This window comes from Erithacus rubecula, assembly GCF_903797595.1.
Source record: "Erithacus rubecula genome assembly, chromosome: 1".
Classification (NCBI taxonomy): Eukaryota; Metazoa; Chordata; class Aves; order Passeriformes; family Muscicapidae; genus Erithacus; species Erithacus rubecula.
The window spans coordinates 36,258,453-36,285,490 of record NC_136658.1 but is presented as its reverse complement, the minus strand read 5'-3'; the positions used below and the strand labels follow the sequence as shown (position 1 = coordinate 36,285,490).

Below are 27,038 nucleotides of genomic sequence, written 5' to 3'. Positions count from 1 at the left end.
CCCATCCCTCCCTGCCCTGATCCCCGCAGCGCAGCCGCCATTGCTACCGAGGCAGCCGCCGTCCCTGCGCACTCGCTTCCGCCCCGGCAATCATGGCGGACACGCTCCTGCCCCTCTCTATGGTCAGCCGCCCGTCTCTATGGCCCGCCGCGGTGCATTGTGGGCGCTTGGCGGAACTATGGTGGCGGTGTAGGGCTGGCTGCGCAGGGTGGAGGAGGCCGCGCTGTGAGTGCCCGGGACAGCGGCAGGGAGGCTGCGGGAGGGCCCTGAAGGCGGAGAGGCGGCCCTGGGGCAGGGGGTGACGGGGGGCAGGCGGGCCCTGAGCGGGGACGGGCTGCGGCCGGGCCTGACGCTGCGGTTTGGATCCCCCGTAAGGGCGCAGCCCGGCAGGGCCCAGGCAATTCAGTTCGGACACTCCCTCTTGGCCGATAAGTCCTGGTAGCGCTAAAGAGAATTCTTCAGGTGTTATACCTGGCATGTTTCATGTTGAGTTTGTGTCCTTGAAGGCCAAGCTGAATGCAGACTGGCTTAGTCCTGTGAGGAGCGGCTGGGGTTGTTCAGGCTGGGCAAGAGGAGGCTCAGGGGAACCTTATCGCTTTCTACAATCGCCTGAAAGGAGGTTGGACCCGTGTGGGAATTGGCCTTTTTTCCCAGGACAAGAGGAAGTGGCCTGAAGTTGTGCCAGTGGGGTTTAGGTTGGACATTAGGATGAATTTATTTACCGAAAGGGTGATTAGACATTGGAATGAGCTGCCCAAGGAGACAGTGGAGTCACTATCCCTCTGGATTTTGGCACTTGGTGCCCTGGCCTAGTTGACAAGGTTGTGTTGGGTCATAGGTTGGACTCAATAATCTCAGAGGTCTTTTACAATCTGATTGGTTCTGTAACCTAAGAGAAGCAGGGGTGCTTTCCATACAATTTGTTAATGCTTCCCAAAACTACTGCAGCCACCCCAGATCTCGTTCTTCACCTCATTTCATGGATCCCTGTGTTACATATAATTAGCACAGATAAATTATGGAAGCAAGTTACTTTCTTGGATCATGGGTCTGGCAGAATGTGTGCCAGTAGAGCTAAAATGGCTCACTGAGTTTCAGCTGTCTTGTACATCACTGAAAAGTGTCAGCTGTCCTTGATTAACAAGCTAAGGCTAGTTTCTGTCTCATTTCTTTCTAAAGTTGTTTCCCTCTGTTAATTTTGTTTTTTGAGTGGTAGTGACAGTAACTGTTCTGCCTGATGCCATGTTACTTTGAACCACACATTATATGATCATTTTGATGCTGAAGTTGGGTATTTTGTATAAGTGACAAACTAACAAAATAAGCAGAGCATAAATAACTTTTGTTTGTGTGCTATGAAAGTATATGAAACAATGTCATGAAGTTTTATTTTGCTTTTTGGGATTTTTAATAGGTTCTCTTCTCACTTTTTAACATTCAACCTTCTGGTTGGTAGGACTGATACCTTTGCATATCTCTGCAGGTCTCTGTCTCCTGTCCTTAATATCTTTAGTCTGTAACTAATGGATATGCATGCCTTTGTGAAGCAGGAATAAGAACGTTTCGGATAGTAGATTTAAAGTCACAAAATTATAGAATACCTCAAGGATCACAAGGACATACAAGGATCATCCAAATCAGGCTCCTCACTCTGCACAGGACACCCCAAGAGTCACAGGTTGTGCCCAAGAGCATTGTCCCAATGCTCCTCGAGCTCTGTCTCTGTTGGTGCTGTGAGCACTGCCCTGGGCAGCCTGTTCAGTGCCCAGACACCCTCTGGCTGAAGAACCTTTTCCTGATACCCCCCCTGTTTCACTCTTATGCACAGAAGAACTGATAGTAGAAATTTGGGTGTCCACCAGTTTGGTTTTTAGGACATGCTGAGCTCCTGCAGTTTCTAGGGGAGAGCTGGTGACAACTCCATTTATCCAAGCTTTTTTTCTTGCATTTTGTTGATGTTGTCTGATGTTACTCAGGGGTTACTGATTAGCACCATCCTAGGCAAGCTGTGGTCTCTGTGAGAGCATTTATGGAGGTGCCACCTAGCAGTGGTCTGGGCAATAATGAAGGGGTCATCCCCACAGACAATCATTTTTGGCTTCAGTTTTTCAGGAGGGGAAGGAGTTTAGTTTCAAGATTGTACTGCTTGCTTTAAGGATAGATCAGTTTCTGGCTGGTGTTATTTACTTTACAAAGGTAACTTCATATTTAAGTTAGAGTCTGTGTATCATCTTTCAAGCATATTGGAAAAGACTCTGTTTTGAAACCTGTATAGATTCTGTCAATAAAACACTGCTTAAATTTTGAGGATCATGAGCTGGGTGACAGCTGTAGTGTAGTCACTGCTTCTACAGTTCCAGGTGCAAAGTAGCTCCTAATGAGTGTCTTACACTGTAAGTTGTAGTAACAACTTGTTTTATCCCTTGATTCTGTAGGAGTGAAGATGACGACAGCAGCAAGGCCAACGTTTGAACCTGCAAGAGGAGGAAGAGGAAAAGGTGAAGGAGACTTAAGCCAGCTATCCAAACAATATTCTAGCAGAGATCTTCCTTCTCATACTAAAATCAAATACAGGTTGGTGTTATTTTTTGAGTGTCAGGACAAAGCAGGCTGGGAATGACTTTGTTATGAGTGGTACTCTTAACATTTTCTCAGTACATGTTGATGTGCTCAACACTGAGCAAGGTCCAGAGATTGTGCAGCAGTGCTGAGCAAGGGGCTAAAAGTGAAAGTCTCAAAAGCAGAGCTAGGAGTTCAAATGCATTGCAGGTGATTTGGGAAGGTTTAATTTTAGTGATAATTTGTTGCTGTTTATGCACATGAATTATCAGAAGAAGACAAGCTTTGGAGACTGAACATGTTGGGCACTGAAGTGGAAAGTAAGTTAGCATTGGGGCTGAGCCACAGGGCGTACTGTTATTTGCAGAGCAAGATGGGATGAGAGAAGTGGAGTACACCTTAAAAGCAGGAAAACCACATCATGTATTTGGCAAAGGACCACTTGGTAAGGGCATTAAGAGGAGGCAGGGGAGCCATGGAATAGCACTCAGATAGTGGGATGTCTTGGAAGAGCTGATGTTAAGCTGTAGGTGGTTTACTCGGATCTTGGGAGAAGAAATTTTTTTGACCAGTGAAAAAGATAATGTGATCTTAGGAATATTTTCCTATGTTTGAAATGCATAATAAGTTTTTATCTTTTTGAAAAAGTTAATAAAATCTGGAGTCAGCATGATAGGATTTAAATGTGTCAATCTAAAAATGCTCATTTTGTCTAACTGATGTAGCTCTTGTCCGTGAAATTACCATTAAGGTTTTACTTTTGCACTTTGAAAGCTGCTTGTTTTTATCCACTAGTTCTTTTCAAGTCATCCACCAAATTTTCAGCAGCCTCTAGGTGGAATTTAATGTGGCTCAGATATATGTAGTTCATTCTTTTTGCCAGTGTGTTGTTATATAAAGGAGAGGTGACCATGTATTTACAAGGTGTTTTGCCAACTTTTTTATTATTGGTCATTGTTTAGGCTCATGGAGAATAAAAGGTTTATGAAAAGGATGTTTCAGTCTTAGTCTTATCTGTAAGCCTTAAGATTAGATTCACAGCAGCAACTTTTGGTGGTAAAACAGTGAAGAAAGATGACCATGATGTTTGTGGATGCCCACTAGCACACTGGGATTGGACTGCTGGAGAACAGAATATTTCAACATAATGAAATACAGACAGATGTCGCCATCCTGTTTTGTAGGAATTTAAGTAGGGTCTTTTCATTAATTCAAGAGCCTCCAGAAGGAGCACAAGTGTGTGGTGTGGCAGATCTGTGTGTGCAATGCACATGGACACAGGTGGGCTCTACTGAACAGGATAAACATATGTTTGCATGGAGCCCAGTTCTTGTTCCCTGTCCTTACCTGTTCACCCCAGGATTTACTGGCATCCATAAAAAATTGTCCCCAGCTGCAGACTGTCAAACTTCAGGCTTTTTCCATTTGTTGTTTTAGACAGACCACTCAGGATGCTCCTGAGGAAGTGCGTAACCGTGATTTCAGAAGGGAGCTGGAGGAGAGAGAACGAGTTGCTGCAAGAGAAAAGAACAGAGACAGACCAACCAGAGGTAAAAAACAAGAAACAAAAATCATAATGCCTTTGTGAAGCATTGCTCTTGCATGAAATTTGGTGTTGTAAGAAGTTTGTAGTTCAGACAGCATGTCATGAGAGTAGAATTTAGTATATTGGCCTGATAGTTCAGAACTGTTGACCTGCAAGGGAATGTCCACTGGCTTTCATGCTGGCTCCATGCTAGCAGAAATCTGAGCCAGCCAGTAGAAAACCATGCCCAGCTGATACAGTATAATCGTAATGAATTGGCAACAGCCAATGAAGTGGGTTTTTTTGTACTTGGATGAGCAAGACAGGAAAGAGAAAGGGTAATGACTCATCTTCTGCTGTTACAGCACCAGTGTAACAATAAATCTGTTTGAAAGTATGTGATTCTTTTCAGATGTGGTGATGTAATGACAAAATCAAAGAGCTTTTTTAGAAATACTCATTTTTAGCATTAAAGTACAACCTCTTGTACTTTAGATTTAGATGTGAAGCTATTGCATGGCTTTCAAATTCACAGAAGAAAGTGTATGTGGTTTGGACCAAACTAGCCAACAGTAATGCTTTGGGATGATCCTAAATGGGGACCCTCCAGTTGGATATATGTAATAAGAATATTTTTCCACATCTGTTTTTTTACTGCTTGAAATAATGACTTCAAAAAACTTCTGTAGGCCAAACTGTAAGTATGGGATGTTATTGCTACTCTTGAGTCTTCCAAGGGGGAAGAATTAACATGGGCATTAAGATTGAGAAGTGAGGGGAAAGTAAACATAAGCTTGTTTCTCTTACTCCAAGTCAAGACAAATTGTGAAGATTTTTGCTTTCTGACGTTAGATGCTGTTAAAGAAGCGACTTAGACATTTTCTTTTAACTCTTACATCATAGAACATACAACATCATCTTCTGTGTCTAAGAAGCCTCGGCTAGACCAGATTCCTGCAGCAAATCTTGATGCAGATGATCCTCTTACTGATGTATGTATCTTCTTTTCTGTCTTCTTTGCTTTTGTTACCCTGCCTTAAGGATTTGCTGTTAATGCAATATGTACTCCTAGGTTGCCTAAAGATTTCAAAGAGGTTCCATTGTATTTTCCTTTCACAGCTTCTGTAGTGTGGTGAAAGTCCAGAGTGGTTCAGAGGATTCTGGTCCATGCTATAATGGTATTCTTGGAAAGCACAAAAAAATCTAGGAAACTGAAAATATCACTTGCAGTTTGGAGAATTACCACTGGCTTAGAAAGAATTCCCCAAGGGTTGTACTGTTGAGACACCTGCAAATGACTGCATGAACAACAAATGCTTGCCTTTGACTATGCTTCTTATTGCTGACATCTAGGAGTTAAGTCAAAGGCTTGACAGTAAAATCTGGGGTTTTTTAATCCTGTGGTATTTGGTCCCAGCAGTACTGGGCAGGGTAATCAGGCACACAGAATTTATTTTATCACAGTGGTTAGAGAGTGATTGGGGACAGCCATTCTCTAGAGTCTGTCAGTTACATAGCATTTTTAATTGTAGTCATCCCAAAAGCACAAACATATTTTTCTCTTGATTTTACTATAGAAGAGCAAAAACCCTATTTGTATTGTATTTGTTGCTACCCAAGTACTTCAGAAATCAGCCAGCAGCAAATTGTATCCTTAGCTGGGCAGCCCAGGGCCGTTTTTTTTTGTAAAATTAAATGAAGGAGCTGATTCTTGCCTTCCATTTGCTACTGTTAGGAAGATGATGAAGATGAGGACTTGGAAGACAGTGATGATGATGACACTGCAGCTCTTCTGGCTGAACTGGAAAAAATCAAGAAAGAACGAGCTGAAGAACAAGCTCGAAAGGTAAAATCTCACACGTTAAAAAGCACTTGGTTTTTTGTGACCTGGTGTCTGTTCAAACCAGTGTGCCTTAAGTACCTGGGATGAGAACTGGTAAACACAGTGCTGTTCAAACCTCCTCTAAGGTATGATGGATTTGTTCTTCTAGTTAATAATTATTAAGACCTTCTTTCTTTGTAAGGCATACTGAATGTTTTACTCACTGAAACATTTTATTCACTTTGTACGGGCAGTGAGTCAAGATAATCTTGATTTCTTGTGCAAGTCCTCTGCACTCAGCTATCATACCAAAGTGGCATTAGTGAGTTGCATGCAACCCAGTGTAATTTAGTTGGTTAACTAGCTTTTATGAAACAAGACATAATAATTTGATTTAGGAAATAAAGATATGTGATCTTTGGTGCTGTGTTGCAAGGAGCACCCGTTTGAACTGTAAGACCAGAACAATTTTCATGTGATTATACACAGGCAAATTCATTTGAAAAGTCTCTGCAAAGCTAACAATACAACAGTCTTTCAGAACTGGGAAACTCAATTCACATGTAGCTTTCATACCTCTCTATAATCTCTCTTAAGGACAGAAACGTGTTCTGCCCTTCAAAAGGAAGGAAAGGCTCTAGTTACAGATGTTTTCCTGTGAGTGGCATTAAATCCTGTGCTGATGGTGCTATTACATCCTTGGTGTAAGAGAGATTGTTGAGATGGAGTGCATTAGCAAAATTCCTAACTATTGATTGGACTTCTTGGGACTGGGAGTTTGGACTAGTTTCTGGGAGTGGTCTGTGTTGTCAAACTTACCAGGTTTTAGGTTTGTATTGGGTACTGGTTCTTATATTGTATTACAACAGAGGTTAGAGTCCAGGTATTTCATCTGCATTAGAAGTAGTGGATATGTGCAGCATTCCTTCATTGGCTTTTACTAATTGCTTTCTCTTTTTGAGTAAGGCTTAAATAATTTATAGTGCTTTTGTGAAATGTTGGTTCATTCATGTGGATAGTTTTGTATCTTTTTATAAGTATACTCTCCATTAGTGTAAAACAAAACAAAAACCCCAAACCAGTCTGTCAGAAACCAAGCCACCTGTCACCTGTGTATAAACTAATCTGAAGATTTTTTTTTTAGAACATGCTAAATCAACAAATTAGATGCTGATCAGGGGGCTAATCAAAGGCTGCTCTGACAATGTAATGTTTTAGTGCCTCTGAACTTGTAACCTTTCCTGTATTTAAACATTATAGTTTAATGTTTTTCATGAATGCTTAGCTGGCAGTGAACAGGGCTGAGCTTCCAGCAGACACTAGGAACAGCTAGGAGAGAATAATGTTTTAACTGCTATTGGCAGCATTGTTGTTGGGAGCCTGTTCTTGCCTAACAATATAAAAATTTACCTTTAGAATCAACAAGGCCTGTAAAACCAGTGAGCTCTGCAGTTTTGCACTTGAATGGTCTGCAAGGCTAAAAGCTGTATCATGCTGCTTCATTGCAGAAATTGTGCTGTAGAAGACTGTTGCTACTTGATTGCCCATCTGGCCTGTGAGAAGTTTTCTGCATTAAAGGATGTCTGAAAGCATCTCTTGTCTCTTTAAGCACATCACGAAGAATGAAATTGTCTTTTGTAGTAACAACATGGTGAAAGTTACTGAAAAACACTGTCAACTATTCAACCACGTATTCCCATGTGAAATGTACTAAACTACAAATTAAGTTTAGCCATGTGTAGGAAAGATTTTGACCTCAACTGTCCTTACACAGTGCTTAAAATGAAAGCTTAGGTCTGTGTGGATTTTCCACTTTGCTTGATGGTTGAATTTATGCATCAAGATCAAACAGCATAACTTGCCACATTTTAGTGTAGAAAACTTGCATTGGGAAAATAATGATTAGTAAATTGCAGCTCAGATAGCCAGGTGCCTGCTTCCTTTATCATGTGTGGAAAGTAGGAACATCATAATCTCTGTGAAATTCTGATTTTGTCACTAGAGGGTGCTAAAAGCCTTGAAGTATTTGGGATAGCACATGTTTTATTTTGCTGTCTCTTACAGGTATAATGTGTTACTTTAATGGATAGTCTCCTTACCCCAGCAGCAGGGATTGTAATGTCCAGTGCTGCATGCATACTGAATAAAATTGTACCATTTATTTGCAATAATGCCCACTATTGCACACTGAGAATCTAGACCTACAGTGTTCATCCTTTCACTGGTTGGTGGCAGGCAGACTATCTTTAAAATTGGCATCTTCAGTAAATAGAGGGTGCTCTGCAGGTACTTGGAATTTTATTTTCTTGTGTTTTTGAGGAAATAGAAAACTAAGGCTGTTTTGATGGAAAAAGTAAAAGCCATAGTGGTGCATGGCTTTGGAAAGAGTCTTTGGGAATAAGGGTCATCTTTGGAAAGAAGTCTTATCTTCGTTGGCTTTAGTGTGTAGTCTGTTTAGATTATTCCTCATTTTCCATGGCTTTGAAATAAGGCGTTACTGGCTAAGCATTTTAGAGTTATTTTATATAAATTCCTTTTCCCTCAGATGCATGGAATTTCATGTCACTATGTACTACAAGCCATAATTTAGACCTAATTTTGTCTAAATGAATGCTTTACCTGCTGAAATGCTGCTGTCCACAATAGACAACATGGATAAGCCAGTGGCCAGGCAAAGGGAACCTGTGGAGTGAATACCTGTTCTCTCTTTATACTGATCATCATTCTCAAACCCCATTGTTATACAGACAGATTGATGTGTCTCTTCTTGTCATCTTCCTGGAACATCCCAGGATTTTAACAAGATTAAGTGGGTAAACTGCTGTAATATATCCCAAACCTGTGCCACATGTCGATTTTCTCCTGATACTTTAGTTGTTTTGATTTATTAAAAGACTGAGACTTCATTTAGAGTAAACTGTATTTTTGTTTATAGTCTTCACTCATCGCTTCAGTGTCCATTTTTTAAGTTGCCATTAAAAGAGAATGGCTTCTTTCCAAATGCATCTGTGGTGAAACAACAGTTAAAAACAAAATATGGGAGTCTGCTTTTTATGGGACATCCTGTTCTCTGTTCTCATCTGTAACTTTCCTTATAGGTAACACCAACTTCCTGAGATATCCTCTAAATCTAATTTTGACAATATTAAGAGGTTCTAGTAGTATGACAGCCAAATAAACAATTCCTCTCAAAGCTTGTTAACTTCTCAAAATGCTTAAGTTCCCTGAAGTTACATAGAATCACTAAATAAGTACTGTGAATGTTTTTTAAAAATTGTTTGAGCCTGGGAGTCCTCCTGACATTTCATCTACAGTTGTAATCTTAGATTGTTTCTAGCAGACACTAAGCTGACCAGGAAATTCCAGTTTTGAAAGCCATTTCTATGGAACAATCCTAGGTCTGTATAAAACTATACAAATGCTAAATTGATGTCTGTATTAACCATCCATGGATAGCTTTCAGGAAACATTTTAATATTCTAAATTAAGCTTTAAAATGCTCTTGTTTTTCAGTTTTCAAGTGCTTCCTTAGAAAGTAAATTGAAATAAGTAAAAAGAAACTTCAAACCAGTGAGCAGCTTAATGTATGTGTGCAGTTCTGGCAAACCTGTTTTACTATCCAGTCATTTTTTGCTTGGCTGAGAGCAGCCTGAAAGTTTTTGATTTGTTTTCTTAACAATTTTATTTTAGCAAGTTTGTCTATAACTGAATATATTACTTTACCAGTGGTCAGAGTAAATCTTAGCTCTGCCCTCTGTTTTAGCCATGTCACAGGCTTTCAAATAAATCAGAAAATGAGTCTTGATAGATATTAACCTTTTCACTTAAATCTTAAGAGTCTGACTAAAATTAGAAGATCAAATCAGTGATTTAAAAAATTTCCATCAAGAGGCAAAAGCAGATGGCAGAGTGTGTTTCTTCATTCAATGTTTGAGACATGCCAGGAGCACCTAACCCTTGCCAGGAGCTAATGATAACATCCCTTTCCTTGTGGACAAATCACAACAAAGCTGCATGTGTACAGTGCTGTTGTGATTACCTGGTGCTCTTAGTTTTTGAAGTCTCAATTAATTATTTTAATCTCTGTGTTGCACAGAGTTACTTGCACAGGATCAGATAAGTAGGGTGGATCTCTGCATTCTTGAATTTCATTACCTGCTGCTAAAGGCAGTGCTGTCATAGTTTGTAATTCAAAAACTAGCATTTAGATCAGGTTGTGCAATTATTTTTATTTTTTTTTAACTTTTTTTTTCAGCCTTCGATGAAGTGTGGCTATTTCAGGTTTTCTTTCAGCAGTTCAGTATCTGTAAAAACTGAGTAGGATAATTAACTTTAACACAGTGGAGTCATTTGGAGAATTTCAGCACTTTCTGTAAAAGTAATCTTGCTCTGTGCTAAGGGTAGGAACTATGCTCAAAATAAACATGGTAACTATGTTTTTCTTTCCTTTGCAGTCAGAAACAGATATGCCAAGGAAAGAAATTCCTAAGATTGCCTCTACCACTTAGTTTATCTGCCACTTTCCAGTCTTCTGCAACTGTAGTTGACTTAAGTCAATGCAACTTTTTTGCTAGCAATAATCAGCTCTGGGTAGAATTCAGCTGAGCCTGAAATGCCAAGTTCTTGGGGCCAGTGTACAAGTTGTGTGTCCTAGCCTGCATGGTGGTGCAGTGGAGATGCAGCCAGCAGAGCCTGGAGTGTGGTTGGTCTCCTGTGTCATAATTTAGTGTGAGCACAAAAGCTGTGTTGGCTCTCTGTTGTATCCTCTAGGTCTCTGCCAAGATATGAGCCCAGGTGCCTCTGGGACCATGTCCAGCAATTGGTGTCTTAACCCAGAGCTAAATCCCTCTTTTGGTCTTACACTAGTGCTTGCAGTTTAACACTTCTTAGAAGTGTTATCCCAGCTTTGATTTTTTTTTCCAGCACCACATTTTATCACTTAATGCTCTTCTTTGTTATCAGAAATTGAACTATGTCAGGCTGATTGAGGCTGAAGGATATTATATGGGTTATGTCAAAGCAGATGGAAGTCAGGATGATATGTAACATGCCTTTTAAAAATCTTAGTATAGGAAATTAGAATGTGCATCTGTGTATAGGAAGTACATTGGAGTACTGTATGCATATTTTTTTAATTCTTAATATTGCCTTTATCTAGTGATTCTGAATATTTGCCATTCAAATGACTGAGTGCTTTTTGCTTCTCTTCATGCTTGGTGGAGACTGCTGGAATCATCAGTTTTGTAGGAATTGATGAATTCAATCTGAAATGGGTAAAGGGAGGGAAGAGGAACCACAGTTCCTCCTGTAAAGGTGCTAGCTGACTCCAGTCAGTTTTTGAACTCTGAAAAAACATCATGTGTGGAGTGCATTGTAGTTCTCTATATGTCTGTGGTGTGTGGGTGCATTTCCATGCATCATAAAGTTGTAATGTCTGCCTCAGATAAGGTAATGCATGATGCACAGGTTCAGTAGCTTTGGGGCATGGCTGAAGTTAATGTCTCAGAAGTTTGAGAATAAGAATGTGTCATGCTCTACCTGCCACTTTCAGAAGAATTCACCTGGAGTCCAGCTCTAAAATGAGAAACTGCTGCATCTGTTTGCATACATAAACTTGGAAGAAGTTCTCTCCACAAAACCAATTTTCAACAGAGGACTAATAATTTCTTATAGTGGTCTTGGTAGTACTACCTTTTCTTAGTTAGGAATTTTTGGTTTATAGCCTCTTCATTTGCTCTCAGTGTTTTTCCCAGGCCTTTTGTGTTTTCAAAGCCTCATTTTTAATGGAGCTTTGGAGATAAAAGTTAATGGTGCAGAGCCCACCTAATTTTGGACAACACGGAGAACTTTGCGTGCTTGCATCCAGCTGTAATTTGCTAATGTAAATTACAATATAACAGTAAACAGTATCTGATCACCTCCTGGGAAATACCTGAATGTCAGTACTGGGTTTTTGCATGTTTCAGTATCCAAGATTTTCCTTGGTTTCAAAGCAGTGCTTTGCATGCATGTGCTGTGCAATAATCTGAGGGCTCCTGGACTTCTGGTGGGAACTCATGGCAACGGACTGCAGTAAATTGGATTTCATGGCTCTTGGCTACTACTCCAGGGAATAGTACTTAGGGAAAGAAGATGGGAAATCAAAGGTTGGCATTTTGTGCAGAAGCAGCTGCATATGTTTGTCTCTGATCCACAGAGAAAAATATAATTTGAGTTTATATTTCTTATATGGGAGGAAATTGCTGTTCCATATCAAATATTTTTGTTCTCCATGTTTCCATTCTTACTGGAGTGATAATAATAGAAGTTGGACTGCAAATGTTAAGATTTGGAGCTGTTTGAAAATTCAAAACCTTAGTTGATTTGTGCTAATAACTTCTAATTGTTGTGGTTTGTGTTAAAGCTCCATGGATACAGCAGCAGGAAAGAGCAATTTTTTCCAGGGTGTATATTTTAATAAGGGCATTACAGGGCTTCTCCTGAAGCTGTGCTTTGTTTTTGAGCAATGTGCCCTTTTGGGGAGTTTTTCCCATTCCACTGGCAATTAATTGCAGCTGGTTCTACTTTTTTTTTTTTTTGTGAGAAGCAGTCTAATGGTGGGTGTCTTTTGATAACTAAAACTTGAGTAGATTTTGAAAAGTAAGATCTTTACCAGTGATCCTGCATCATCTGATATTCGTGTGTACATTAAATCCATGTTCTTAAGAAAGCTGAGGTATTTTGAAATAACATTTCATAGAATCACAAAATGGTTTGGGTTGGAAGGGACCTTCAAGGTCATCTACTTCCACCCCCTTTGCTGTGGGCATGGAGACCTTCCACTAGACCAGGTAGCTCAGAGCTCCATCCAGCCTGGCCCTAAACATTTCCAAGGATAGGGCGCCCATCTAAAATTTCACATACCTGATCAATTTAGTGGAAAAACATTGTAAATTGTAGGTAATAATAAATTACTTATATGGATTAAATGTTTGAAGCTGGAGAACTCTGGCTAGCATCAGCATCAAGTTGAGCGTTTAAACCTTGTAAACTCCAGCAGCGATGAAACTGCTTCTTCTCTTGGGATCCTGTAGAAGTCCTCAGCAATTAATTTTCTACAGGGTTTATTTTCCCATCTTGGGAAAAACCCTGACCTCATGTTTATATAATTTTTAAAAGCTGTGGTTTGATTCTCCTGCAGTGCTAATGAAAATTCAGTTCATTTTTTAACCAGTGTGTCTTCAAATCATTCTTGAGAGTAAGAAACTTACTTTGTCATCCTAAATTAAAGAATTAGTTTTTTTCCTACTAGTTCTTTCATCGAAGAACACTCCCTGCAATATTTGTCAAAGCTTGTGGAAAAATATGTAAAATGAATATTAAGCATTAGTTTTGAAGTCTGTAAACATTTAAGCCATTAGATGTGCTAATGGAGCTTGGAAGTGTGGGCAGTGGAATTACTTTGTGTTGCTTTTAGTGCATTGCTTCACTTAGTCTTTAGGTATATGCATTTGACAGTACAGGGACAAGAAAATATGTCTGCTTCTTAATATTGTTTTTAATGTAATAAATATGTACAGAGTAAAGCTGGAATTTACCTGAATATTAGATGGCACATCAGAGCTAACTAGAGCTGATATGAGCATTGCTAGTTTGACAGTTTATTAGCAAAGTTAAGCTCTGTAGAGTATCTCTGCTTCTATCCTTATTCTCATATGTAGATGCCAAACACTCTGTAAAGTCTGAGCTGAGAATTAAAGCTCCATCTGTGTGAGTGTTCAAAGCTAAATAATGTGTATCTCTACCAACTAGAAAATAATCCATTTCTGGTTCTCAGGAGCAAGAGCAGAAGGCCGAAGAGGAAAGAATTCGGATGGAGAACATCCTGAGTGGTAACCCACTGCTGAACCTTACTGGGCCAGCACAGCCTCAGGCAAACTTCAAAGTTAAAAGGAGGTACTGTGCAGTCTGTTCAGTGACACCCATCCCCTTGCTGACTCTAGCTGTTCAGTCAGAAAATGTTATCACTGTAGCTGGTTCCTATTTCCTTCCTCAGATCTTGGCACAAGTGTGTAGGAGATAGCTTGGGATAGAAAAATGGTTCATCTTTTCTGAAAGACCAAAATCTAATCCTAATGACTAGTTGTTCTGTAAGAGGGTCAGACTCCATTTATATGTTTTTGCATATCACACCTACTTTTCATACAAGCTTACTGAAATGGAAAACTTCTGTTTTCAGGTGGGATGACGATGTTGTCTTCAAGAACTGTGCCAAAGGGATAGACGAAACAAAAAAGGACAAAAGATTCGTCAACGATACTCTGCGATCGGAGTTTCACAAAAAGTTCATGGAAAAATATATCAAGTAGTGCAGTTTTATGGGCAATAGTGTGGAAGGACTTGGTAGGTCACAGCTGTTCCCTCCCTTTCCCTCAGAATTTAAGGCTGAATGTTTGGTCATGGAGTCTCAAATGCTTTTCCAAGATCAGCAACAGCTTCATAATGAATAAGTGCTATGTATCTGGAGTTTTTATTCCTGCATATTTTTTTCCTTTACAGTTTTAATTAAACCAGTTTATGTCTCATTAATTGTTTTTTCTTCATGTGTGTTTTTCTGTCCACCTTGTAAATGGTAAAACAGAGAGAAGCTGGTTTGCAATAAATACTGCTGTTCAGTTGACAAATTGCTTTCCAAATGCCCTATATTTGTAGTGATGGTGGTTTGTAACTTGCACAACTTAGATGTCAATCAAAGGTGAGGAAGAGCTGAGTATGATAAGCAGTGTGAACTGAAAAGAACTGTAGCAAACTGGAATTCTTCTTAAAAGCTAGATAGAAACTTAATTAATCTTTGTGTTTAGTTTCTTTTTTCAGTCTGTGTTTGTTTACTCTTCTAATGTCCATGTTAACACTTAGGACAGTAGAAAATATGTATAACTGCAAAAAATCTTGAGGGTTGGGGTTTTGCTTTTTCTATTCTGCTGTTATCTCCATTGTATTTGAAATTTTGGCCAAGTGATGCACTGGATAGGTGCATAACATTTCAAAATGGAGTAGTTCCCTCTCTGCCTGGGAGGTGACAGTGGCAGAACTCAGATGTATTTATGTAAAATTCTTGCCCTTTTCCTTGCCTATTTATGCTCAATTGAGTTTGTTCTCACAGATGCTGTTTCTTAGTATTGTTTTCAAGTTCTTAATTTGAAAGCTTTCCTGATTTACTTTTCAAGGGGTAAATGTAGAGCACAATGCTTCAGATTTTTGTTTGGCATGACTGGTATCCTGTGAAAGCTTTCCTTAGGTTTAGCTGTATTTGCCACCCTTTCACTAAGCTATGCATAGTGTACTAATGCCAGCAGCTCATATTCATCTCTACTTGGAAACAAGATTTTCAGCATGCTTAGGATCACATGAGCTTCTGGAGGAATAGGTGTTTGTGTTATTTGTGCTGCCTGCCTCATGATAGAAATGATTATTGGGAAGCACAAAAATGGGTGTAGTTAGTAATTGCCTTAAAATACATCAGCTAAAATCTTGGTATATAGGCAACATGTTTAGAAGGCAGGGAAAAATGTAGTTAAGGGTTGTACTTGTCAGAGCCTGGCCATGGAGAAGCCAGCTGCTGCTTTAGGTCCTGCCTAGCAGCATGGCTCTCATGGCAACAACAAAAAAAGTATACTGAGATCTAATTGCTGTGCCAGAGTGAGTGAGGAGTAGTCTTACTGGATGGGGGAGACATGGATGGAATGCCAGTTCAATGCCTCATGGAAAATCACAAGTGCAGAGTGACCATCATTTGTGTTCCTGAAGTAATGTAATTTTTCTTGGAAAAAATAACACTCAAGACAAATCAGATGGCTGGGGTTGAATGAGGTTTTCCACAGGCATGCAGGCAGCTGTTCTGCACACCTGCAGGAGCATCCCTTTCTTAAATTTAAACACAATGCATAGAAATGTGCTGGGTCATTTCTCCCAGCAGCTCTCTCCTTCACAGGTTCTGGAGGAAGATCTGTAGGGACATCAGAGCTCCAGGCTGCAGCTTCATTTGAGTTTATTTGTTGGCATTGTTCTTCAGCTCCACCACAGAATTTGCAGATCCTGTCTCTGATGTTCTCCCTCAAAGCTTTTATGTTTTAGCCTCCTGGAGTGTAAGCTGAGTGTAATCTGAGGACTCGGCAATACACCAACACAATATGATAATTAAGAAATCTCAGCTCTTACCTTTTGGTGGGTTTTGTATTGTTAATTACTGAACTTTCTTTACTAGTACTGGAAAATCTGAAGTGCTCTGTGATTATTTTCATTTTTTTTTGTCAGGGAAGTGCTTTCAGTATTGATGCTGTATTGATGTTTAATTTTCTACTGTGCTTCTTGCACACATCTAGGAAAAATAAACAGGTCATTTGTTTTGTAAAACTGCAGTGTGACCATGAGATCTCAAAAAAATCAGATTGACATTCTACAGCTCTGCCCTCAGCAGAGTTTTTTCCTCAGGAACCTCTGTTCAGTATGACAAATAGCTTTCAACAAGGCCAGTGGACCTGGCAAAGGTGACTTGTTCCAGGAGGTGAAGTGGAAGAAAATTAACGTTCAGCCTTTCAAGGAAGACATTTTATTGCAGTTCCTAGCAATCAGGATTGTTTAATCCTGTGTTTTTGCAAGCAACACCTGAACTTACTGTAACTGCTAGGTATAGATAAAGCCTATCTAGTTTGTAAACAGTTTCCCCATTGTTTGTGGCTACATTTGGAATAGCATTGCAACTGAAAACTAGGATCTATTTTCCATAGACATTAAACTTCTAGGGTCTTTTTACAAAGCCTTGTCTTTCAATTTTTTCTTGGAGTATGTTTTGTAATTCTGAAGGGATTAATAGTATGAGGAATAAAGCCTAGTTATAGTCCTGCAGCTGGAAATAATTGTGCTGTGTGTATACAAGGTTCTAAAGTGTTCAGCATCTATTTGTCTTCCTCAAGTAGATGTGGCTGGATATTACAGGGTTCCTATTGCAACCAGCAAGATTGACATCTGCATCCTTCAGGATTTCACATTGTTGAAGGTACCAGGCAGGCATCCAATGAATGCCTGGGAGTGCTTTTTTAAAAAACCCAACCAAACAAACCTTTTTTAGTGAGTTCCAGTCTCTGTGTTCACTCATATTTTGTTTGAAGTAAAATCCTGGGGCAGGGGTGTTCTGGTGCTTGCTCTGTTTGCCTTGGAGTGTCTCATGGGCAGCTCAGCTCGTGCTTGCCATGGTGACAGCCCAGTGTCTCCTTTCAGCCAGGCAGCTATCAATTCCCACTGAGGTGCTGAAATTTCTCTCTACAACTACAAATAACCAGAAGTCTTTCATGCTGAAGGAGAGATTTCAGCACAAGGTCAAAGCATCAAATGCATGGGGGATGTTGCCCTCAAGTGCTTCACTTCAAAGAGATGTAGGACTCAAGCCTTGAAGGGATGTGCTGATGCTCAGAAAGTGCTTCAGACTCAAGTGTTTATTCATATCTGTAGCCAGGGCTAGTTGGAGTCTGAAGCTGTTTGTTTTTTTTTAAGGAAAGTCAGAATCACATGTAGGCACTTCTCTGATTTTCTTTCTTTCTCATGGCATGGTGCTCTGCCATACAGATTGAGGAGGAGGGAAAGAAAAAACCCACAGAAATGTTTCCATCCATGGAAGTCCTCACTCCATCTCCTGTCAGCTTCTAGAAGGAAGTTTAATTGGTTGTTATTCAAAAAACTCCATGTCTAATTTTGCCTGTTTGGAAGAAAAAATTTGGGAAGCTTCTTCCAAGGAAGCAAAGCCTTGCTGTGAGTTTTGTTGTGAGTTCAGCTGTACCTTCTTTGCCAAGGCAGATTGATGGGTCATATCTAGTGATAGAAACAATTACAGCCTTATTACCACACTTTATGTCCTCAAGATACAGTGCAAGCAGAGCATAAATGGGCACATTTGGAAAATCTGTGTTTCCTAAGAAAGGCTTCTCTGAGCTTTCTTTGAATTGTGGATAAGCAGAAAGAAGAGTAATGTTTCTATACACGCCCCAGTCAATCGTGTGAAGTAAATTAAAAAAAAAAAAACCACCCCAAAACCACATTGAATTCTTATGTTATTCAGTAACAGATAGATTTTACCATTGTACTGCTTTCCTCCTTGGACTGAGGTCAGACAGGTTGGCTTTTCTGTCTTTCAGATTTGACCTTGTTTTCTTGGCATAGGTGGGTGTATTGTGGGATGCAAATCAAGAATGACCATAATATTGTCTGGTGGGGAAGTAAGATTGAAAATTAAATAGTGACTGTGTCTAGTTTTTAAATTGCTTTAGTTCAGAGTTGGAATATACCAAAGGGTTGTATAGTGTTTTTCTTTCCCATTTGTAGCATCTGACCAGTAGCTCAGGTCCAGAACCTTTATGTCACTGATTTTTCCAAAACTTGTCATTTCAAGTGGGAAACTTCCATTAAAAAACAAAACCAGACAAAGGAAAAAACAAGCACAAAATTGCTTGGAATTCCAATGTTCCTAGTGCAGCTCTAATGAAAAGAAATGGTCATATAGATTTAAACAAATTATGTCTCCTAATCCCAATCCCAGTTTGCCACCAAACCTAAGAATTCATTCTGAAGTAGAAGGAAGAAGCACTGTACAGGAGGTGAAAGAATGGAACAGAGAAATCTGATTGCTCTCTGTTGAAATCAGTATCATCTGCATAGGAAGAGATTATTTCTAAATTGTACACTAGAATATCACTTGAAAGAACACAGTGAGCATCTGTTATGATCAGTTTTATGGAAACAGAGGCTGTATTCTGAAGAGTTTAAATGCTCAGAAGTCAGGGTGAAGGGCAGAATAAAAACAGGTGCAAAAGTTGTATTTGGATGCTGAGTATTGAGCTCTTCTCCCCTTGGTACATGCATTACTTACAAATCTGCTGTTCAAACAGTTCTTGTCTCAGAAACACTCCTGTTAAGAAATTGAGCTATTTCTGGTTTTTCTGAGTTGTTTCTGGTGGATGGGATTTGAAGCAGTTGGGCTTCCTCCAGTGAAAAATGGTTATTTTTCCTGCTCTGGGAGAACAAGCTGTGAGTTTGAGTTGGATGAGGGTGAAGGATACAGCTGCCAGTTAATCTGGGGTCCCTTGTGGTTGGTCTCTTTCTTCTGGGGTTGCCAAGTTGAAGTTGGTGGCACATGGGTGGTTTGGTGATGAAACCAGGCACCAACAGAGGTTGTCAACACCAAAACTAGAGTGGAAGAAGTTGGGGTCCTGTTGGGTTTCTTTCTTCTGGTGATGAGAACTGTCACTTGCACCTCTGAAAGGACTGCATTAAACTGTCTTCCCCAATGACTCCTCCTAGCAATAGATGGATTCATCACATTTCTCACTGCAACACTTGATTTGGGTAGTACAGCATTATGATTTATTTTAGAATGTAAGACTTCACTGGAACTTCTTTGCAGTTTGAAACTTTGAGGGCTGAATTCATTTCACTTGGAGCACAAATAAGCTGATGGTAACAATAAATCATGTTTTCTGAGAGCTATAGAAATTATTCATAGATGTTGAAATCTCTAGATGCCTTATGCCCACCTCATATTTTAATTTATGCTTGCTTTTCAAACCCCAGATTTTAAAAATGTATATTCTCTCTTTCAATGCATCCTCTTTTCAAGTGAGAGAATAAATAATTTTAGAAAATCTTGGAGCCAAATAATTAAAAAATGAAGAGCAAATGAAAGTCCTTCTTTATGTAATATCCCTTTCTACCATTTGTTCCAATAAAGAATAAAAGCCAGATGGTGTTATGTGGGTGTTAGAGCAGGGGGTTGTAATCAGGGCTCTGGAGTCTCTTTGCAGCCAAGATGGTGGCCCAGATTTTATTCCTCTGGATGGGCTTGTGTTGCAGAACTTGTTATATTCAGGGAGTTGGGCAGAAAGCAAAGGGATGAAGCAATGATTTTAGCCCTGCTCTGAGATGGGAGGGAAGCAGGGTTCAGGTTTTGGCTCTTCTTCAGCTTTTGTGAATTGTGGCCCAGGAATGTAAACTCTTCCAGCCCAACCCTGGATCTGAGGAGAGAGCAGGATGAGGAGAGAACAGCCTGGCTGTTTCTCATGGAAGTGGGTGTACCTTTACCCTTGTGGTGCTGAACCCCCTGCAGCAGGACAAGTACCCACCTCAGAGCATGAGGTGGCCACAAGACAGATGCAGATGATCTGAGTTAATGTTGCTCAAGGCAGGGGAGAAGGGGATATAGCAGAGAAGTGCTCAGTGTTGATCACTTGGCTAAATTCAGAATTTCCAGGTCAGACTCCTGCAGGAGGATGGAGTTTGGGATGTGCCTTTGGCTGCTGAGATGCCTTTCAGCTCAGCTGTAGCTGCAGAGCATGAGAGCATGTCTGGATCCAGAGTGAGAATGCCTTTGGCATGAAGATTTCATTAAAATTCCACATTTTCAAAATCAGTATTTTTCATCAATTAACAGTGATGTGTATCAGAAACATTCTTAATTTTACTCTTCCTTTTAATAGAAAGCTATTAGCAATTCCTGGTTGCAAATGGGAGCATGTATGGATAAAGCTTTTCCATTCTTTATTGCTGTAGCCTTGCTGGCTCCTCTTCAGCAGTTGTTGGTTTGTTATTTAATTTCATCCTTTGGTTTTGTTTTTTTTCCCCAGTAATTACTCCTTTCCAAGAGTATCAAATCTGAGAACTGGAGTGAGTGTGTTGCAAGAAAATGGAGAGATGCTACAAAGTGCCTTGGTAGAAGGGAACATGAGGAGGGATTTCACAGAAGACCTGGGGGGTGTTTGAACTGCACTCAGCTGGAGGGAAACACAGTGCAGAACTAGCAGATGCAGAAAGGCAAAGGAAAAAAGATAAGAAAATGGTGAAATTAAGTAAAGGGACTAGATCTTGAGATCTGTAGGGAATAGATGGGAAGGGAGTGTGATGGATAAGCAGGAAAGATGAGCAGAGTAACACAGACAGAAAGGAGCTCTTCCCACTCCTGCAATGTGCTTTAAACGAAAAGGTGGGACTAAGTGGGACCAGGTGGACTCTTATCTGCTCTCCACGGCTCAGCAGCACTTGTTTCAGCTGCCCCAAAGGAGTTTCAGACTCCCAGCACAGATAGTTGCTCTTTTGACAACCAGTTCAGGGGGCTGTCACCAGGCTTTCCAAAGCACTCAGTGTCTGCAGGAAAATCTGAGCAGCGTCTGGGATTGTGGTCAGTTAAGAGACATCTGAAAGGGAGATGGAAGATTTCAAAGCCCTAATTTCTGTCCTAGAATGCTCAAAACACAGTGCTCTGAGATGTTAATCCTGTGACTGGCATAGCTCTGGTTTTATTCCAGTGTTATACTGCTGGAATGGTGGAGTTAGTCTTGGTCCTTGCTGTTATAAATGGGATAGCAAGATGTTTCTAAGTACCTGTAATCTTTTTTTTTCTTTTTTTTTTTTTAGTGAAATACAATTTCTAGGGTGAAAATAACAATTAACCAGGGAGCTTTTTAATATCCTGGGCATCCTAAAGGTCAGCTGTGTATTTTCCTGCCAAGTGCAGGGAGTTTGATAGGATGAGTTGCCCTTGCCAACTGCAGGGACAGCAAATAACTGAGTGTTTGAGAATACCAGCTCCAAATCCAAGGTGGCAAGCTGGGCATAGGAGGGGTGGTTTGATGCTGAATGGCATCATTATGGACTAACCCTAAGAAAAGAGATTTGTCAGGATGCTGAAAACTCCCCCCAGATTTTGTTGGCCAATGCAGCAGAAACAGAGGAAGTATGGGGGCAGTGGAGTGGGAGTGTGAAGGATGCAGTGGGACAAGCACTGGGTTTTCAGCAAAACCAGCTTCTGGAAATGGGGGAGTGAGTCCAGGCCTTAGTCTTTTTGGAGTTTTTTCATCCAGCAGGCCAGAATAATTTTTCTATTTAATTTTACGGCATTTTATTTTCTTTGCTATCTTTTCATTTCACTTCATTTCTTGATTCCTCATTTAATTTAGTTCATTAAATGAAATCTTGAGATTTCAATTAAATAATTTCTGGAAATGAAGAATTTTCATGAAGGAATTAAGTGAAAACAATGAATGGGAATTGAAAGGAAGTGCATCAAAATGAAGCAAAAATAATGAAATAATTTTCATTAAAATCTCAAGATTTTGTTTACTTTCATGAAATGAAGGGTTTTTGTCACGGCAGGGTACCCAGATTGCTCACTCCACACTCTTTGAACCCAGCCATGGTGCTGTGGATCTCAGCAGCAGCAATAAGCTGGCATTAGGGTTGGGTTGTGGTTCAGATGCTGCAGAGCCTGCAGCTCCAGGGACGCTGGCACTGGAAAAGCAGTGCAAGGGCATCAGGGCAGGGTGCTGCACTGCCAGCTCAACACTTCTTAATCTGTACCCCATTGAGGGCCTCTGACACAGTGCCAAGCTGCCATTAGGGTTAGACTCAGGCTTAGGCCTAGGTTTAGGCGCAGGGTTAGGGGCAGGGTTAAGAGAGTAAAAGCCTGCAGCTCCAGGAAAACTGAGGCTGGAAAAGTCCTGCCAAAGCAATCCTGAACATTGCTGCTTCTACATCTTTCTGATCTGGACCACCCATGGTGATGGAGCCTCAGGCCCAGCCAGGAAATGGCATTAGGCTTCCTGTTAGGTTGAGAGAGGAAAAGAGCTCCAGTGATACTGACCCAAGAGGATCATGGCAGGGCTTTGATATTTCTGCCCTCTAACTCCCACAGTGCCCCACAAACAATGCACAGTGATGTGTGTTCCTGCCAGTTCTCCCTCTTTCCATGGTGCTCTGCTAAGAGAAAACTTTAATGCACCCAACATTCAGCAAAATAGTCCATATAAATTACTTTAGTGATGGGTGCAGTCTCCATGGTACTTGCCTGATGATCCCCCACAAGGGACACATGGAGGAGATTGCCAAAGGGATTCCCAGCTGCTGGCCAGTGCCTGAGCAGTCCTGGGCTGCAGCCCCCTTCCAGCAAATGCCCAGCACAGTGCAACTCTGGAGCTGCTCCTGAAGGGGGCCTGGAAATGGCATTCCCCTCTCCAGAGAGCTGAGGGACAGCTCCTGCATTCAGAGAAGTCTCTTCTACTTAAAACTTCAAGCACATTTTTCACATGGGAAAAATTTGCTGCTGGTGAAAGAGCCAAGGAGAAAGCTGATGTGTGTGGGATGAAGGCTGTCAAGTGCTGGTTAATATTTGCTCTAAAGCAATGTATGAAAGTCCTCTCTAGAAATGAACCTGGTCTGTGGTAGCTGTTTTGGTCTGAACAGTTCAACTGGATGATGATGCATAGAGGACTTCTGCACCCAGGGGCTGTGTAATAAACTAGCTTTCAAATGCAGACCAGTTCCCACGAGCACATAATCCCATTTTCTCACTGCAAGCTCAGAGCCCTGTGCTTAGAGTGAGCTCTTTTACCTGGAAAGGCTGACATATCAACAGGCCTGACCACAGCCAGGGCTGACTGGGGGATAACAGAAAAATTTCCCTTAGCATGAATGTCTAGCTCACTCTAGAACCAAATTCTTCATACTCAAAATTTCTTTCACCACTACAGGTGGCCAGATTTCTTTTCCTCCTTCTCTTCTTAATTTTCTTGTTCCCTGTAATGAATCAATTTTTTTATTATGCTTATTTCTATTCCTGCTTTTCTTATTTTCTTGTTCTGATTCCTATTCTTATCTTTTATTTATAGCCTTATCATAGGATGGTTTGGATTGTAATAGACTTTTGAAGGCCATCTAGTCTAACCCCCAGGCAATGACAAGAGACATCTTCAAGTAGATCATGCTCCTCCTAGTCTGAGTCTTACTCCTCTTGCTCTCTCTCTCCATCTACTACAATTACTGCAACTATAATACTACTGGTATTAGCATCATCATTACATGCTGGACTCACCAAACACCAAATCCCTCCTTCCAGAGCCTTCCCAGTTTAAGCAGCAGGCAGGATGAGCCAGCAGAGGGAGTGTTCCCACGCTGTTTCGGCACACAGACACTTGGTGCCGGCTGGCTTTGCCCAGTTGCCCGTGGCTGCTGGAGAATGGCACAGGGGACCTGTTAGTGGCAGATGGGGACAGGGATGATGCAGGCTGGTATTGCAGTCCTATTTGGGGTCGGGTGAGGCATCAGAGCCCTGCAGGCAGAAGAGCCAGCACACACAGCCATCTGGGTAACACGATAAGGCACTCGTGGCATCTGAAAAGAAAGGCTCAGCCTTCTAAAAAAAGCCCTGTGGTGGGGATAAGGCATTATTTAACACCTCAAGTGAAAGGGCTCTGACCTGTGCACCAGATTTAGGCTTGAGGAATGTGTACAATGGTTTCATTTTAAAATCAGAGGCGCACAGAGCTGGCATGCAGATAATAATCATCTTCATCAACAAATATCCTTATTTACAGCTTGACAGTATGATTTGGGGCTACCACACATGGCCCCACTGTGCAAGGCACTGTACAGGCACCTAGATGAGGGTAACCCCTTCCTCTTATGCTGTTCAGTCTCAAAACTGAACAGTAAAACCAATGGCACATGAGAATCTGACTGCCTGGGCTTTCACTGCCTGTTTCTGGCATGGTTGAGCTGGAAAAAGATGTTGGAGGCAGCAGAGAAGCAGGGTAAGATGTGCACTGAGAGGATGAAAGCCAGAGCAACAAGAGGGGTGCTACAAGAAAGCCAGAGAGGGAGTTTTTACAAAGGTATGTAGTGATGGGACAAGGGGTAACAGCTTTAAAGGGGAAAGTTTAGATTGGACATAAGTAAGAAATTCTGCAGTGTGAGGGTGGTGAGATACTGGCACAGACTGCCCAGAGAAGGTGCCAATTCCTTGTTCCTGGAAACCTTCAAGGCCAGGTTGGATGAGGCTTTGAGCAACTTGGTCTCATGGAAGGTATCACTGCCCAGGGTAGGAGTGCTAGAACTACATGTGGTCTTTAAGGTTCCTTCAATGAATTCAGATGCGAGATTTACACCAAGCAGCAAATTTTTTGCACACCAAATTGCATTGCAGTTTAAATAGCAAGCCTACCAGAAAAGGTCACCTTAAAAATGTTCCAAGTAACTGGCCAAGCAGAGGACCTCCATCTCCTCTCATCCTGCAACACCCTTCTCCCTCCTGGAGGTTCCTCACAGCAGGATTTTTCCTGCCTGGGCTGAACAAGGCCCAAACCAGGGACCAGCAGAGGGATGTCAGCTGCCATCACAGTCCCCTGTTCTCACTCTGAGCCCAGATGTCCTGGAGGAAGCTTCCCATGCCTGGGAGGTCACTGGCTGTCCACCCTGTTTCTGCAGGTGGTGCTGCCAGGGCACACAGGCACCAGGAGAGCCATGAACGAGTCAGAGTCACCAAACAGCTGGAGAAGCCACCACAATGGTCAGGTGTGAGTATGACCTCCCAAGAGGTGCCATCCTCCAACTTTAACTTGCCAAAAGCTCCATCGCTGCCTTATCATGTGGCACCAGGGAAAAAGTTCCCTTTCAGCACCAAACTTTGCTGCAGGTCTTCAGTCTTTCACAGGATGGGGGGGGCCTACATCTCATCTCTTCATTGCTGCCCTGCTTTGTGTCAGACTGGAGGGTACAGGACTGAGTTCTGGACTGCAGCAGGGCCATGCAGGGTTACTCTGGAAAATATGCACACTGATATTTTGTTCATCTGAAGCTGAAGTGGTCGGTATGAAAGAAAATAGCTTGTGGTCTTCATACCTCAAGTCAATGAATTCCTGGGCCTTTTATAGCTCAGGAATGCTGGGCACTCGTGTTTGGTTTTACAAGGCTTTGGAGCAGCAGCTTAAGGTCTGGATGAACATTAATCACAGTGGCACAGTGACAGCTGCTCGTGTTTTTGCCCCTCTCAGGTGGGACTGCACTGTGGACATTGTGCCCTGTTTTCCCCACTTGCTTTGGTGTGCAGAGGGGGGCTATTACCTTCAGGCTGACTCACCTGACTCAGAGTGGTGCAGGAACACAGCAGGGTGCTCACACCAGCCTGGTTTGTTGGGCTGCATCCACACCCCAGACTGGGGATCCTAATGACAAGCAGACACCTGGCAGTGTCCTTCCTGCCAGGGAGTGAGATCTGAACTTTTCACGTTTCACTGCAGTGTACCTTAAGTCCAGACCCAGAGGGTGTTTAAAGATGTCAGAAATCACAGCTTTTCCCCAAGAATGCACTCACTGCCGTTTGTATGTTTGCCCCTCAAACTTTGGGAAGAGAAAGCCCCGAATGTGGTAACAAACAAGCACAGAAGAGGTGCCACAGCTGCACAGTGCACTGAATCCAAGTGAATCCTGAAAAGGTCTTACCATTTTGGATGGGACTAGATTTTTGAATGCTTCTAAATGGCAATCTTGTTAATATTTTTAGCTCTTCTGAGCTTTTTCTTTACATGATGTAGGTCTGTTACTTACTTTTATGGATTTCAATGTTTAAACAAACTGACTTTAGAAGTTTGCTTCTTTGCATATTTATTCCTGACATTAATATGCAAAATATATTTAACCTGCAGACAGTGTTACAGTGACATTCTTTTTTTTGGCCAGACCATCTGTGGCAAAGGCACAACCCAAAAACAGAATAAGCCTCCTCCTTATTATACCTCAGCACAGCTTGGCCATGAGGCTTTTCCCATCCTAATACTGGTTTGGCCTCTGTTAGTTTCTTTTCTTCCACGGCCTTGAAAAACAAGATACATACCAAATTTTACTGTCAAATCCTGGCTTGAAGGAAGTTGAAAAGCCACAATCTCAACAATCACCAAACTTTTGTTCTTGGCACAAGAAATAATACCAGCTGCCATGTCTTGAAGATGGAGTGATCAGATGGGTCAGACTGACCCGTGCTTGCATGGGGAACACACAGTGCCGGGGTCTGGGTCAAGCAAATTTCTCCTCAAGCTTCTGCAACCTCCCTGGATCTTTGCTGACACACTCCTGCTCAGGACAGGTTGGTTTTTTACAATTGTGAAAGGATCTGGGGAGAGAATATTGGGACAGGCAGAGAGGAACTCACAGGAGAGAGAGGCCCTCAGTGGCATTCATGCCTTTCATGCCTGCAGCTCCCTGGGACCTGATTCAGGAATTTTTTAACAGACACTTTCAAGAGCATGTGAGAGCCTGCTGAGCAAACCTCCCTAACTCAAAGCC

General features: G+C 41.4%; 1 protein-coding gene and 1 long non-coding RNA gene across 2 annotated transcripts; both read left to right on the top strand.

The window, feature by feature from the left end:
• The first annotated feature begins 84 nt into the window (after positions 1-84).
• Positions 85-14,474, top strand: CWC15 (CWC15 spliceosome associated protein homolog). The gene is made up of 7 exons (XM_079320601.1): positions 85-225; positions 2,436-2,574; positions 3,997-4,109; positions 4,988-5,076; positions 5,820-5,930; positions 13,723-13,841; positions 14,125-14,474. The coding sequence occupies exons 2-7, from the start codon at positions 2,444-2,446 to the stop codon at positions 14,252-14,254; spliced, it is 693 nt and encodes a 230-aa protein (XP_079176727.1). The 5' UTR covers positions 85-225; positions 2,436-2,443; the 3' UTR covers positions 14,255-14,474.
• Positions 14,475-15,560: 1,086 nt separating this feature from the next.
• LOC306809274 lies at positions 15,561-19,619 on the top strand. Its single transcript, XR_013776200.1, has 2 exons — positions 15,561-15,982; positions 16,020-19,619. It is a non-coding gene; the product is annotated as an uncharacterized lncRNA (long non-coding RNA).
• Positions 19,620-27,038: the final 7,419 nt, after the last annotated feature.

Excerpts from the sequence above, each read along its gene's own strand:
- CWC15 (XM_079320601.1), top strand. The coding sequence starts at position 2,444 with ATGACGACAGCAGCAAGGCCAACGTTTGAACCTGCAAGAGGAGGAAGA. Across the intron at positions 2,575-3,996 it reads CATACTAAAATCAAATACAG|ACAGACCACTCAGGATGCTC; the intron begins GTTGGTGTTATT and ends TTGTTGTTTTAG. Across the intron at positions 5,931-13,722 it reads CTGAAGAACAAGCTCGAAAG|GAGCAAGAGCAGAAGGCCGA; the intron begins GTAAAATCTCAC and ends TCTGGTTCTCAG.